At 44.7% G+C, this 15,605-nt stretch overlaps 1 protein-coding gene across 7 annotated transcripts in view; it reads right to left on the bottom strand.

The window, feature by feature from the left end:
- The window catches only part of plekha5 (pleckstrin homology domain containing, family A member 5), a 119,089-nt gene extending 106,481 nt beyond the window's left edge, over window positions 1-12,608 (bottom strand). For 4 of the 7 annotated variants that reach the window (XR_006026506.1, XM_042079236.1, XM_042079237.1 and 1 more), the window contains exons 1-3: window positions 12,490-12,608; window positions 12,302-12,378; window positions 11,354-11,411 (exon numbers count right to left, since the gene is read on the bottom strand). Coding sequence is in view for 6 of the 7 variants with exons in the window: in XM_042079236.1 (XP_041935170.1) it covers window positions 11,354-11,411; window positions 12,302-12,378; window positions 12,490-12,581 (227 nt within the window). In the remaining variant the exon portion in view is untranslated. Of the gene's footprint in view, window positions 1-6,686; window positions 6,882-8,020; window positions 8,399-8,626; window positions 8,779-11,353; window positions 11,412-12,301; window positions 12,379-12,489 lie in introns of those variants that run through there. The other 3 variants (XM_042079239.1, XM_042079242.1, XM_042079238.1) reach the window with 3 other exon arrangements.
- Between the last annotated feature and the right edge of the window lie 2,997 nt (window positions 12,609-15,605).

The raw sequence follows: 15,605 nt of genomic DNA, 5'->3' as shown, positions 1-15,605 counted from the left end.
TGTATCCATGACAGGGTTTTCCAAGGACACAGAATTTAGGTTTTTCAGAATCTTTTTTTCAAAGAAAGCCAACCAGCCTTTCCCAACACTGAAACCCCAGTCATGTTTTTTTCTCTGTTTTCACTTTGGCTGAAAGATAAATCAATTTCTAATTGAAATCGCATTTTGAAGTAATGCAATTAGCAAATCGTGAAGGCAGCAATTAATCGCGCAGCTCACGACTCACGACTCTGATTATGTACGAGTACTTTGATAATTCCTGAGACCAACTTTTTAAAATGCGCCATAGGCAGCTGTATGATGAATGAGATAAAAAAAGCAGAAGTGTAAGAGGTAATATTTCAGTCATTTTGGAAATGTATTATACAGTGAATATTCAACTGAATCTTTGCTTTCAAAAATATATCACAAAATATCTGTCAGAAAAAATGTCATTTTCACTGCCTCCTTGAGAGGTTGTATTTACTGTTCGATGACGATGGGATCGAGTTTGCAATATTGAACTCCAATAATAGATAAACACAGGCACTATATAGAGCCCAGCAATTTTAAGACCAGCAACATCTACAGCCATTACAAAAAGCACACTGGGAAATAAGCAAACACTGAAATTACTACACAAATAGAGCGACCACTGCTTACACCAACTAATCTAAAACAGATGAAAAAATGGTGGGAAATCAACAATGTTCTCTTGTTGTTAATGTTCTTCCTTATTCCCTGGGCTATTACAGCCCCACAACAACAAGTATCTTCAGTGCACACCTACCACACAGTTTCACATTTCTCTCTACTGCAGTGGGAAGCAAAACAAAAAGGTTGTAAGAACTTGCACAGTCCCTGTTCAAGAGAGTAATGGGACAACATGAGGTGGCGGGAGGTGCTTTTAATGACTAAATCTCACGTTGTTATTGTTGCCAGACTGAATGTTTGCAAACAGCTCACCCTCCTAAATGCTTTTTAATACGACCCACATGGTAGGTGTTTTTTTTTCTTCCTTGTCATGAACAAGATGATGGGGATAAAAAAACATGATGCCTCCAAAGTTCAGGAGAGCATGCTAGCACTAAATCTTAAAGAGCCTAAACAAATCTGAATCAAGCTGCTTTTCTTTCATTGCGGGATTAGAAAATGGCGATATTTGCATTTTCCAAGATGAGTGCTGCTTGTTGAGAATGCAGCTTTTGGGCACATTACAACCGCTTGCTGGGGAGGACAAAAAGAAACATAATTTCAATGTTTTTTGAGCAGTTGTCATAGAATAGCATTATCATTCAGCTTTGAGAATGGGGATTGAGAGCAATGCACAAAAAAATGTGTCAAACTGTCATTTCAGAAAATAATTTCTAAATAAAAAAGCATGTTGCCAGTCCAACATGAGATTGCATGAGCCTCCATGCGCAGATCCCCTGATCTTTCTGAAAAGACCAAGCAGTTTAGTCGATTACCTATTCATATCATCCTCTGATGTATTCCTCTTGCAGCCAACTGCAAAGCGATATAATGCCATTTGTGCAGGCGGGCCAAAATTCCTGCTGATTCTCTGGGAAATCTGGATTACTCAGTTAGAGTGAATTTCTATGACGGGAACAATAACAACACGTATTAAAAAAAAACAAAAAAAACGCTGAATGTTTACAGCCTGGCGCTGGATGCACCCACAGGCAAAGTGTAGCACCAGTGAATGGGCTAGCACATTATTGGCACCTAGCTAGCTTTTAGTAAAGGGGCTGTTAGGCCGATCTCCCACGGCGCTGTAAACTAACCGCCACTGGCCATCCGCTTCCTACAACTCCAAAGTAGCGACGGTCAACTCGCCAGAGGGCAGAGGGAGCACGTGGGCCAGACAGAGATTGTGTGGGAATTACTGGAATGGAAGCTGCTTGGGAAAATGGAATTAGAGGAAGGAGCAGTGGGCCGAGCTGGAGGGGAGAGAGGGGGCTGGGGTTAGCGCTCAGTGACCGAGAGACCTTGTTCACATTGACTGTTCTTCTCAGAGGGGGCTCTTTTTAACTCCTGATCACCACAAGGCTTCCTAAACAAGCCCCTGAGTTACAGACCAGGGGGAGAGTCAGTGCTGAGAATCAATGTCACACACGGCATCTAAAGTCCAAACACATTTCTCTTAACCAACATTAGAAATGTCTAAAACCCGCAACAAACAAATAACACATAATACACAGATTTAAAAAATCATTCTGCTCTTGAGTTTTGGTTGACCGTTTTATCACCCTTAAATAAAAGCCTACTTGCCCACTAACTAAAAAGCATATTGGTGAGTGTCTTTAATTGCAGACTCTATTAGTCTAGAACGAGAGTCAAAGATCACTAACTCTCATTAGTCCCATTTTTTTTTGCAATTTAGTGGAGATGCAGACAGACAGAGACAGTGCCTCAGACAGAGGGAAGAGAGAGAGAGACCTGGATGCAGCCACAGCCATATTAAACGCTTACATGAAGAAGATTAAGGATTCCCCACAGACTGGGTTGACACCCTCAGACAGTAGACATGTTATCTCCTTATTTGCCGCAATTAGATGACAGTAGCCTCACTGCAAAAATGCAAACAGCCTTGGATTGAGTCAACAGAGGGGAATATGGTGGCACATCTCTCCCTCTCCTGTCGAGCAGTGCGTTGGAGAAATACTTACCCAGCAGCCGCTCTCAGCTGAGTGTGTTGTGTTTTCTGTTGAGTCATCCCTATCAGACGTTTGGGGTAAGGATCTGAGGAGCAGAAAATCTCCAGCAGATGCTTTTGTCTGGTTAATACCTTAAAACAGTGACGGGGGTTACACTGCAAGCACACCAAATATTGTTGAAAGAGTGGTTTATCCTCCCCTCCCAGCAGAAAGGTTGGGGGAGTGTGTATGTGTGTCTCTGTGTGTGTTTGGGGGGTGTGTGGGGGGGGGGGTGTTGCAAAATACATCCAGCCCGTGATGAGGAAACTCAAGCCCAGGCATACGGCTATGGGGGTCTGTGAGGAGGGTAGAGCAACTGCATTCTGCCACACGCAAGCAGATGCTACAGAGTCAAGAGAGCCAAAGCTACAGGTTGACTCCATGCATTTTAATTTCCCTACACAGATGCCTCTTGCCAGTTGTTCTCTAATAAACTTGCTTAAAGTGGAGACGCCTGTAGCGGTGCAGACTCGTCTGACTGAAGGAGAGAGAGAGGGGGCTAGAGGGAGATAGTGAGACAGAGAAAGAGATGTGGGGGTAGGTTCGGGGTAAATAGAGACTGGTAAATAAAGGTTGGTGGGAAAACACTACATTGACTGTCCAGCTGGATTCCCCTGACCACTGTTCTGTGTTGCTGTGGCCCTCTGTTTACAGCCAACATTGACCACGCAAAGTATCAGTTTCCCAAGACCATATGGCAGTTCTCCAAAATTGCACTTAAAGACTGGGAGCATTTTGCCCTTATCGTTGCACAGAAAACAGATTTATCCATTTGTTGTGGGTGGCAGTTTGCTAGCATCAAAGGGAGGTAGGGGGCGAACAAAACAGATGATATGTAGTGATGTGAAACAAAATAAAGAGACCATGTGACTGCAAAGAGCCAGTGACCACTATCAAGACAGTGCAAAGCCAGGAAACACATTAGTGGATTTCCTGACTCTTGGCCCTGCTTCCTTATGGACCACAAGCCAGCCAATTTATCAGGACAGGGACACTAAATTATTTCAAAAGCACACCCCCTTTGGCACGACAGCTGGTAGACAGAATGGTCAACTCACTCATGGCTCCCTTCTGGTCCAGTATCTCAGGCGTGGACATGACCAGGTTCAAGGACGGTACCATAACCACCCACATACTGAGAAGCTAGCACTAGAACAACCCTTCCCAGCAGGCCAAGTTCATCAGCAGACAATCTTGCACCGTCCAAGACGGCCCCCAGGCCAGGCTCAGCTCAGAAGAGCTGGATAAGGAGCTGGGAATTGAACGGAGGCATGAGTGTCATGTGATCCAACAAATTTTTTCTCGGTTCTGTCCCGTTCGGAGGCTCACTGCTAGTTTTCCACCCATTGCACTGCTCATCTCTCCATGTCCTCACAGTCTATGGAGGCTATGGAAGCCATCTGTGTGATGTTCAGTATCTTTTTTTGAAACACACTGGAGCGGGCGAAAGCCACAGCCTCCCATGCAACCTCAAGAGACACCAGACGCAAGGTCACTCTCTTCCCCTGTTGGTCCCTCTCTTGTCAGTATCTCCTAATCCAGTAGAGGTTATTTACTCACCCAAAATCAGCGAGAGGCAGATTATTAGGGTAATTTTCTAGAGAGTCAAGCTTTCACAGGAAATGTAAGCCAATCAGACGCTAATTAATATAATTTGAGGATAAATAAGATTTATGGGTGCTGCTTGCAGTGCATCTTGACCTTTCCCACGTCTTTCTCTCAAGCATGATCACGGATCAGAATAAACTTCATTATCCATCCTAATTTTTACCATTACGAAAAATAATGTTCCGTTAATACACGTATAGGTCACGTCAGCCATGGGTCACTGAATGTTACTTCCCCTGAAATTATGATCAATTGTGAGTCCATAATGAAATGTGCCGCGCTTTTACTCTGCTGTAAAAGAATCTCTGTTTGCAACGGTGGCCCCAGACGAAAGTGAATGTTTTAGTGTGCTTATGTTTTTTTTCCTAGTTTATACCTTGCGGATAAAGAAAGCCACAGATGCCCAGGCATGGATGGAGGATCAGAACGTCCTATCTCCGCCTTCAAGAGCAGACAGCGGCTCCTTATCGGCAAGTCGTGACAACAAAATTAAACTGTCGTGACAGCCGGAATGAGGGAGGAGCAGTGATGTGTGAAAGTGTTACGGGGTGAGACCACAGTTCTTCAGGATCTCCCGGGCTCCAGACAAAAAGGAAAGAAAAAAAATAATAAAGTCCAAATCACCCCTCTTCACCCCACCCAAAGTACAGCTACCATACCCACACACACACACTCACACACACACTCACATCTCAGCTCGTCATCTTACACACGCCCTCGCCAGTGGCTGCTGAAAGGCAGCAGGGCGGTGGCTAGGCACACACTTGACAACAGACGTGCCGGGCACGAGTGGCAGTTTGCTGTGGCGGACTGTTTTGTTTTCCGAGCAGGAGCGTCTCTGCCTCATCTCACGTCTCACATCCATCCATGGCTGGAATTTTGTCCTACTGGCGGGCCAGCTGGCTGGTTTGAAGCTCATTAGTCCTGCTACGCGCTTACGCAGGCTGTTGACAGGCCTTAGCAGCCACCGAGTGTTCATATGCCGCGATAAGAGATGAGATGAATTGTATGGTTTGTCTGCACTGCAGCTCTCAGTTGCCACTGGATTAAAGCACATTTGAAAAACCTTTAAGAAGCTAAGTGGAATCTGGGATTGCCCATACGATTTGTTTAATGAGATCGAATAAGGAAACCAAACCTCTATTTGGGTCTAGTCCAAAAGCACAGATTGGAAAAACTCAATGTACTCCCAAATGGGGCTGGGCAGAATACACAAACCTACTGATACAAACAGAGCCTTTCTCAACAACTTGATTTGGTTGTCTGGTAGAGAGTGTCTGGATTTACATTACCAAATAATCAAGCCATATTCAGTCATATGATACAGCAATTGGAAAACAGGCAACCAAAATATCAACTCTAAACCACACTTGTGCAAGGAGAACAGAAATCCAGATGAAGAAACTAGTATTTAAAAACAAGATATGCTCTCAATTATGTTATACAATTCTGGCCTCAAAAAATAAGACTAAGAGTGTGTCAGATATCCTTCTGGAAAATTCTTTGTGTAACAACAGGTAGGCCCTAATCACCATGTTCTTTAATGGCCCATATGATCAGAGCAATTCCTCTATGAAGTACTCATCAATATGCAAATTGTTAACACAGTTATATCAAATGACAGTGAACATGCTTTGCATAACCACCATCTTTCAGCAGATAACGGAATATAGCCTTGTAGCCATGACGCCCAACATGAAGCCATGTTGGCAGACCTGGTAAGCATGGAAAAAAAACTCTCTGAACTGGGGTTTAAAAAGGTACCATTAATTCATCATAATTAATTTCTGCTGCGGTGAAATGATTGTGATATTGTATATATAAATATATTGTATATATAATATATAAAATATATATTTTAAGGTCACATCCCCTGGCCTTCTTCTAAAAGATGTCAGGGTATTTACAAGACCAGTCTAAAAAAAGCCACATTATCATGTTGAGTGGTTAAAAAGAATACAAAAAAGGGAACTAAAATGCTTTTAAGTGCTCTAGTACTGCATGCTGCTGGCAGGCCAGTAAAGATATCTAGAGGAGGTCAGGATGTTTCTCCACACGGCCTCATTGCCCTCCGCACTCAGAGGGGCAGGCTATTGAGAAGCGCCACAGGGAAGGACCCAACGTCCACAAAACCGAATCCGAGGTGCAGATAGATAGATAGATAGATACTTTATTGATCCCCAGGGGAAATTCAAGGTCTCAGTAGCATACAGACAACACACACACATTCACTAACAGCAGAAAAAGTAATTAAAAGTATATAATATAAAAACACAACTAAGCCATAAGGGCAGTAGAAGATAAAGAATGTACTAAATATACTAAAATACAAATTATACTAACTAACACTTAATCTAAATCAATTCTAAAAACAGTATCCACATAGTGGTGATTAATTGCAGGGAGAGGGAGAGGGGGGGAGCGATGAGATAAGGGCCCTGGCCCTAATAGCGCCAGCCCCTCAGCTATATAGCCCCAGCTACCTGCGGAGAGATGGAGCACGCTGCCAGGGCTTTGCCTCCTCTCCACCTGCTCCCGCAGATTGCTGCTGGCCCGCCAGCCGCAAACACAACACCTGGGTCGGCCATCCGCTGACTCATGCCGTAACAGTGCGTCATGTGGAGGGGTGATAGATAGAGCGAGAAGGGGCAACAGTGAGAGAGAGAGAGAGAGAGAGATGGAAGGAAAAGGGGGAAAGTGAGCGCACCATTCCGAGTGTGCTGAGTGAAACTGAGCCAACTTGATATCACTCCGACACAAACCTTCCAAGTCATGACTTCATAAGCTTCAGCAACTGCACTTTCAATTTCTTTCTAACTACTGCACTTTTAAATGCAACACAGTTGATAATAAAGTTTTAAATATTTTTATTGTACCCCGTTTAAATAGATCTGAGGTCTGAGTCTTGTGTCTGGGTGAAGAAGGCATTGTGCTGTAACACTGTCTGTGGGCTGATCTGAAATCAGACACTTCATCGCCTGGTTTAAGGAGCGTTGACCCAGGAGTGATTTGATTAAGTATCAGTCACAGGCGTTTTGAGCTGGTGCCTACAAACCATGCATGAACTGGCAGGACGCAATGCCAGACACCAGTCTCTCTCCCTGGGAGTACTTGCTGGTCATGGCATGGGACTAAGGCAAGGGATAAATCAGGTCAGCATCACCTACCGCACTAACTGTTTACAGACCACTTTTTGACCCTGTATGTCAAACAAATCATTCAAAAGCCACTAGCGCTGCTTACGCTGTTTAAATCACAGAGAGCTGACAGTCAATCTTGGTTAAGACGGCTGAAATGAAGTATATTTTCAGACCAAGCATTATTTTCATTACACTATCGTACCAGAAGTCATTTTTCAGCTACTGCTGTTTCATGAAACTACCATGGAAGAATGCTGCCCATCTACAGGTTGTCTGCATTCTATGAGTGCAATGACAGTGGTGATGCATTCAGACAGAGAGTCAAGTCAAGGACAGTCTGACTGCAGCACGTCAACGCTGGGGAGCTGGGAAATCTCATCTCAATCATGCAGTCGCACTGACAGGGAGTTGCCAACACTGGCTCGTGTGTCAAAGCAATCAGCAGGAACTGCAAAACACTGGCATACCCCTTTCACACTGTTCTTTCCTGGTCAAATGCTCAAATGAGGGAAAGAGAAAGAGAGAAAAAAAGAGAGAGCACTCTTCCACATAATAGACCACTCAATGAGGGCTTCGGGAAGCTTTTCATCACAGTGGACCCACTCCACCCATCCTGCGACCCACTTAACTGTCCCAAAACCACAACACGTCTCGCATTACTACTGGAGTGGAAATGCCACACGCTACACCGAGCACAGCAACCGCTACTGCTGTCTTTGCTGTTGGACACACAAGCTCACACACACACACACACACACACACACACACACACACACACACACACACAGACACAGACACAGTGACAACTATTCTGTATTATTGGAAAGAGCAAAGTCACTGTTCGGGTGATAAGCCCTAAGGTGGGATTTCAAACGTCCTGTTCTTATTTGATTTCTTTCCACCTTTGCTTCCATCTTGTTTGTTTTTCACACAAAACACCACATCCGTCAATGAAACATGAGGTAACAGAATCTACAAAAAAAAAAAAAAAAAAATCACAAACTCAGGGAAAAGGGCAAGTCACAGTTGGATAAATGACCTTTGAAACTTTTATTTCTATCGTTCCCTCCATCTCTCCCTCCCCCTCCCTCTCCCTGTCCCTCTCTCCCTTTCTGCCGGTTCAATTTTTTCTATTTGTTTCCAAGCACACAGAAGCAATTCTCTGAGCATTCCCCTGGTAACGCTCACAGATTGTCGCTATGCACCAGCTCTGTCAATATGCAAGCAGAGGTTGCTTCATCCGCTCATTATTCCACATGCATTCTAATTGTTGCACAGCGAGGGCTGTGCAGGGACTAGCATTGAACCTGCTCCCATGTCCTCGTCTGCAGTCTCTGCGTACGCCGCTGGCACTGTGAAATCAGGAACAAAAAGGGGAAAGGACCAGGGCATCAGTTTTTCAACAGCTCGCTAATGCAATGGCAGGGCACTGGCCAACAGCACCGGGGTAAAAAGGCAGTGAATAGCCGTTCTGTTAAATGTGTTTGCTTTGTGACACTCCCAAAGGGCACTCCCAAACCAACTAAACCCCCTAAGTTATGCTTATGGTGTGTACTCCCATTGCTTCAAAACCATCTCTCGGCACAAGCTATCCAACCGACCAATTGTCAGCCCTCCTGCCATTACCGGTGGGTCAGCCACAGGTCAGTGACTTCCGATGACTATCCCATTCCCTTTGATGACTCCCGTTTCTCCCTTAGTAGGGTACATTATGCCAGAGCAGCAATAGAAAAGCCAAGGAAGTCCAAGATAATTCCCACCAAACTGGTATTGCTAGTCATTCGCTTTTTTACCATTTCCATTTTGTATTATGCAGCAATTTCTCTTTCGCCTTCAACGGCTGAATTATGAGCATGCAACAAGCATTGGCAGTGAAAAGATGGGGAAAGGATGGGAAAAGGACTTTCCGGAAACAGGGAAAGAACAGGGAAAAAAAACAATCTGCCACTTGCTGAAAGGGATCTCCTGTCTTATGCACGCTGAGTGTTGAATTTTGATCCAGTCTCCTGCGACTCCAAGCCGAGGGGAGGAGTGACCCCATATCACTCCCCATCCCTGGCTGCCTGCCATCTGCTTCTGAGGTAACACAAGGCAGACTATGACACCATGGGAGCCACATGCAAGCATGACCTCCTCTCTTATGTCACTTCAGTTTTCCCAGGATGTTTTAAACTGCCGGGCCTTATTTCAGATTGCAACAAAAACAGAGGAGTTTGGAGCTTTGAGTGCCTAGGTAGAGTAGCCAGCGGGTGAGGTGGAAAACCCTCTTCATGCAAGCCTCAAGCATCCTGTCGTCTGACTGGCTACAGTGTGATTACCCAGCCTGCAGTGCACTGAGGTGTTTAGCGTCAGAGCAAGATGAGAGGTTTCCCACATGCGTTCTCCCTGCATGTTTTGCCGCCTGCTCTCCAGGGATTGTCAGAGGCGGACAGGCTAATCCCCCGATGGGCGGCTCGTGATGGCGGAGGTGCCGGTGCCCACGCCCGCAGCTGCAGCAGGAGCGCAGAGGTGGTGGGTTAGTGTTCCACTCCAGTGGTGTGTCTGCACGGCCGCCCGGTCTCCAAGGACCCACAGCATGGGAGCAGAGGGGGAGTCCGGCCTGTCAATCTAATGTCTGCCACAGTGAAGTACATCAAAGCCAGACAGGCTCCCTCCTGACCCCACAAGTCCCACAGTAGCCAGACAGCAAGCCCAGCCTGTCTGACTACATCACTGAGTTTGGGGTTTTGTGTGGGTGTGTTAAAGTGCATATATCAATGCCGACTGACTGACTTTGTGGGTTTGTGTGCGTGCGTGTGTGTGTTTCGAAGGGGTGGGTTGGAGTGAAAGAGTAGCTGTCTATCTCTTTAGAAGTGTGTGTTTGTGAGCAATAAAAAAAGAATAGTTTTATACTTCAGTGCTCCCTATTTGTGACCAGCACAAAAGGGGGATACAGGGGCAATAGCCCTGACACCAGACACAACTGCCCAATTTATCACAAATAGAGGGGAAGACAACATTCACAGAGGCCTATATCAAAGCTGACTGCCTGATCACAACCTCATAGATTATTTTCACCAATCTGATGAATCAAACACTGCATGAAGGATAAATTCTCACTCATGTTTAAATGGAGGCAAAATGAGGGCTTTGGGTGATTTACTTGATTTACACACGCTTGCTTTTCTTAAAGGTATCAATGGAAATGCAAACGGACAGTACAGACCAACCCACATTCCATGAAAAAATGCACCCACTCTATCACTGGAATCTGTGAATACTTTTACAACCACACCAAGGGGCGACTTGCAATTGGTCAATTACAACCCACGCGTAAAAAAAGGATTTACAGCAACTCGTGTTTTCCTCGATGTCTATGAAAAGATTCATCTCCGCGGAGGTTATTTAACCAAAACGCATCTCTGTTAAAACGTGGGTTATGTTGCCGCATCCTGACTGGTTATTTAAAGAAATCAATTAGGTCGACCGAGGCTGACAAAATGCTGTGCTCCCTGCCACAGGGCACAAATCATCTATTCATTCCCCCTAATCGGCGAACATTTCGTTCGAGAAAACGGGGTAGGCTAAACGTGCATGAACTTGAGCCCGACACAGTGGGCTAATAACGTTTCCCTGGAGGAACAGGAGCGGCCAACAAGTAAAGCCTGTTCAGCCAAGCGAGATCTGAGTCACAGTGGCCTGTCAAACTCCGCGTCACTCTGACAGTAATGACTTGTTCTCGGCTTGGGTAAAAGCCTTCGTGTTCGTCGTGCGCTCCGTATTGCTCCGAAACCAAGGAATTTTCAGAAAAAGAGTCGTAAAAGGACAGTACGTAAGGGGGCGGTGATCTGAAAAATTCTTGCCACTGTCAAACAAAGCAATGAGAATGAGAATGGGTAGGGGTACTGCGCACACGGGTACTTCGTAATCTTAACATTACCAACTCACTTTATGAAGCAGCGGGCTCCCTCGAATGTGTATCCTTCTTCCCATCCTGTTGGAAGATCTATTATCGAGAGAGGGGGAGAGAAAGAGAGAGAGGTAGAGAGACAATAAATAAATCGAGCCCCGTGAAGCCCCAAATAGAGGCGTGTGTGTAATATGACTGCCGCCAACAGCTGTTACAATGCATGCGTAGTGATTTGCTTCAGCACACCTTTTTACAATTCCACAGTGATCTGCAGTGGTATTAACTGGTCACAACTATGTCCTTATTAACCCTGGTCTTTTTATGCAGCAAGTAAGCGTTGAATATGCAACACTGCAGATCACGCTGAGTGCACGTACGGTGGCTAGCATTCTCTGCTTTCCTTTACTAAGCCATCGCAGTCAATGTGTATTATTGGAGAAGATTAGCTATTGTAACACCTTTCTTCCAAGAAACACAGGTTACACGGTCCATTACAAGGGCGAATTATGCAGCATAATATGCTATTGTATTCTAAACTAGGAAGGAAATAGCCTACTAAAGAAATCCGTGAAACCAGGAACATTCTGTTTCAGCGTATGTTCGTTTTTGTAAAGGCAAGCAGGGCAGAAATGAGATTTTTCATTCTTTTAGCCACATGTTTTGTAAGAGGCGACCTGTCAATGACATCTTCACCAGAAAATGACACCTCTCACTCCAACTCCAAGCGTTCCGACAGACAAACGCCTTTCCAGTTGGTTCATTCCACTGAGTAAGACTGAACTTTTTAACAAGTGTCAGAATAAGTCCAGGTCAAATGGTTACTATACGCCAAAATGAATAGGCAGAGGTAGTCGATGCGTTAAACATGCTGCTTGGGACTTCAGTTAGATTTCTGTAGTTGCCAGCGGTGTCGAACTACAATCTTTATAATCAGATAGACATTTTTTCTGCAAACCTTATTCATAGGCCCTAAATATAAACAATACCTGGAGTTTTTCTGTGTCCCGTAACAACGGCTTCTCCAGTAATGGGATGTAACCAGGTTGTACTCTTTGCTTCTTCACTGTTGGTAAGAAATGGAAAGGGTGAAAACGTATGCAACAGCTGGAGGTAAAAAAAATTGAGATAAAAACAAGCACCGTATATCCGTAACATGAATCCATTAAGTATTTACTTGATGAAGAATACTCTTCCGTCCCTGGTTACCCCATAACTCCAAGAAGAAGGTAGGCAAGAGAGCCAGTCCGGGTTTAGATCCGCCGCCATGTCTGGTACTGTGTAGCGATGGAGGCGCGCGCCTCCGTGCTACTCGCGCGTACACAGACACCCTAGCAACGGGTCTGAGTATAAGGGGAGAGAGACATGCCTCTGGGGGGCGGGCGCGTGCTAGCAAAATTCCACTGAATTTACCCTCACCACCTCATCCTCGGGACACCAAAACTAAAGACTAAGATTGCTAATGTTTAAATTATTTTGGAGAAATGAAGGCAACGTCCACGTTGCCGTAATAGCCTGTAGCCTGCTTATGGACATGTTCAATTACGTTGTTTAGTGTCAAATAAACCACTTGGGTTGTTTTTAAAAAGAAAATCTTCAGTCAGGGAAACCCCTTGTTGCCCAATAAAATGGATTTAAATGACCTCTGAATGTCGTTACTATCAAAGGAATAAAATGGATGTATTCCGAAAGAAACCAATTCGAAGCCATTCGTGCTGCGTCAGTGTATCATTATGACAGCAGTTAGTCCAGCATATTCAGATTAATCGTTTCCCCGAGAAGAAATATTGAAATTCATTGATGAAAAATGAACTCTTATGCAGTAGGCCTAGCCTATGAAGCACAACCTGTTGAGGATCATAGGACCATAGCGAATTTTGTTTCATTTCACATCAGCTTTGAAGACAGCCTTCTTGCAAATATACAGTAGCCTAGTCTACCACTGAAAAACAGTGCTGCTCTGAAAACGATTCTGATATGAAATAACTAATTAAACATTTAGAAATTGATACAATAGTCACTTGGATACAACAGAGACTACAGAGAATAATGACTTACCAGAGTGTTCCTCTTCAGCAACTCTGTCTCATATGTCCTTCGTCATACAAAAGGCATATATATTGGAACAGTCATGTCACTGGCTCTATGATAAGTCTTCAGGGGATTTGAGTCATTTGTCTACCCAAATGGAACTCTCTCCCACCCTTTAGACTTCGCACAAAGAAGAAGAGTGATTGGCTCCAGTTAATGCCCCAGACATTGTGACCCCTGCAGACACTCCGGCCCCTTAACCGCTTGTAAATCCAACCAATTAATAATCCAGTCTGTCTGAGACGCTTTGGCAGATTAGCCTGTGCACAAGTAAAGGCCGCTCATCTGTTTAAGACCCTCCCAGCTTTATGTATTTTATTTTGTTTTGGTGACAATCAAAAGAACCAATACAAATTGGATGCCTCAGATGTTTATATTGTTGACTTATCTTTTTTCTTTAATTCCACTCTTGACTCAATTTGTTGTTTACAAGGGACAGGGAAAATTAGAATTTCAGCTGTGATTGTTCTGAATTTCAATGACTTATAGTTATCACTGTGGCTTAGCCGCCCCTTGTGCGTTCCTCTTGTGATGCTGTGGTTGACCATTTGTCTCAGCGGTCTTGTGTATCATTAGTCTGAACCCACTTATCACTTCATTAGAATGCAGAGTTTTCAACTGCCATGGCCGAACAGCGGACTAATCTGTTGCGAAATTCTCACATCCACCTGCACAAGTCCTCCTTGGGATGTCAAGGCCACTCAAGGCTCCCATCAACCTCCTAGATTATTTCTGAGCCAGTCCCCCCCACCACCACCACCACCACCACCCCCACCACAGTTATTAAATAACCAAGGAGCTCTGTTCACATAATGATTATTAATGAGTGCCCCACTCTGTCCAGTGTTTGAAGTGGTGCAGATTTTGTCCGTCTGACAGAACTGCTACCGAGTCTGTTTGGTGGTGTCCGCTGGGGAAGGGCTGTTGCTGCTTGAAAGCCAGCGCACCTGTGACTGCCGTGGATGAACTCCAGGCCCCTCTCCCAACCCAACTGTATTTTTGCTTTTAATTACAGAAGCTGACCTCTATTTCACATCTGTCCCCTTCTTGCTGGATCACAGACTGCTGTGGGACTCCAGGTCCTCTGAGTAGCTCAAGTGGTGAGTATTTCAGTACAACTTTTCAATTGCCTCTGCCTTATTGAGGGACAAGGACATGCAGCTTTTTGACACTGCTATGAGGATTACCTCAGAAGCGCAAATCCCCCCCCCCCCCCCCCCCCCCCTCCCCCACACACACACACACACACACAGTCCTTTGCTGTACTCTGTCTTCTTTTATGTTCTAGTACAACCTCTTTACCCTTTTCTTCCACAAGGAGTTTGTTCATTCATTTGAAGCACAAGGATAGTTATTTCCCTGGTTCACATTTCACTTTGTTATATGCACTCCTTTTACAGCACGGAGCTCTCTGTGTGTGGTAAACCTTGCCTGTTTATCCTGCGTGGGTGACCAACCCCCAGCACCCTCCCACCCCCCATGCCTTGCCTAGCAGAGATAACCATTGCCAGCTGCCAGCTGGTCGTTCTGTATGGATGCCTGTATCCCCCCCCAGAAGAGAGCAGGTGTGTGTTTCCAAAACACTCTAGAGGTGGTTCGTTTTGCCTTCATCTTAAATATTGTGACACGCTCTAAGTTACTGTTAACCAAAACAAAAGACCGTGATTTACCGTGATTTATTTCTGATGATGTAGATGGGTCTACAGTGAGGGTTTACACTGTATACCATTTTGATACCAGATTTGAATAGAAGTCAGGCAATAGTGTTTCACATGATACGGAAGGGCTATGTATTAACTTATTTCATTGTGTTGAACAATCTGTGGTTTTCAAATTCAGTGCAGAGTTGAATTGATTTGTTGAGAATGAAATGCAATGTTGTGTTTGAATGAAATGCAATGTTGAAGGTTGAAATTAAAAGCTTGGCAGGTGGTCATTTTGCATGTACATTGTTTAAGTTGTTAGTCGCATGGGCTAAAAGTATAGAGCACTGAACAGAGCAAGTCGTGACACCAAGTATTAAAAATGGCCGTCTGTGACTCAGGTCAAACGAGGGCAGCTCTGCCCAGGAGGAGATGAGAATGCCAATGCAGCTAAATACCAAGTTTGTTTATATTGATCCAGTCTAGCAGAGGCCATTGTTGGGTTTGGGAGGCAGATTGGAGCTCGATTATAAGGATGGAAATTGCACGACATGCAAGG

This window comes from Alosa sapidissima, chromosome 22 (genome assembly GCF_018492685.1).
Source record: "Alosa sapidissima isolate fAloSap1 chromosome 22, fAloSap1.pri, whole genome shotgun sequence".
NCBI lineage: Eukaryota > Metazoa > Chordata > Actinopteri > Clupeiformes > Clupeidae > Alosa > Alosa sapidissima.
This window is presented reverse-complemented; position numbering and strand designations above follow the sequence as displayed.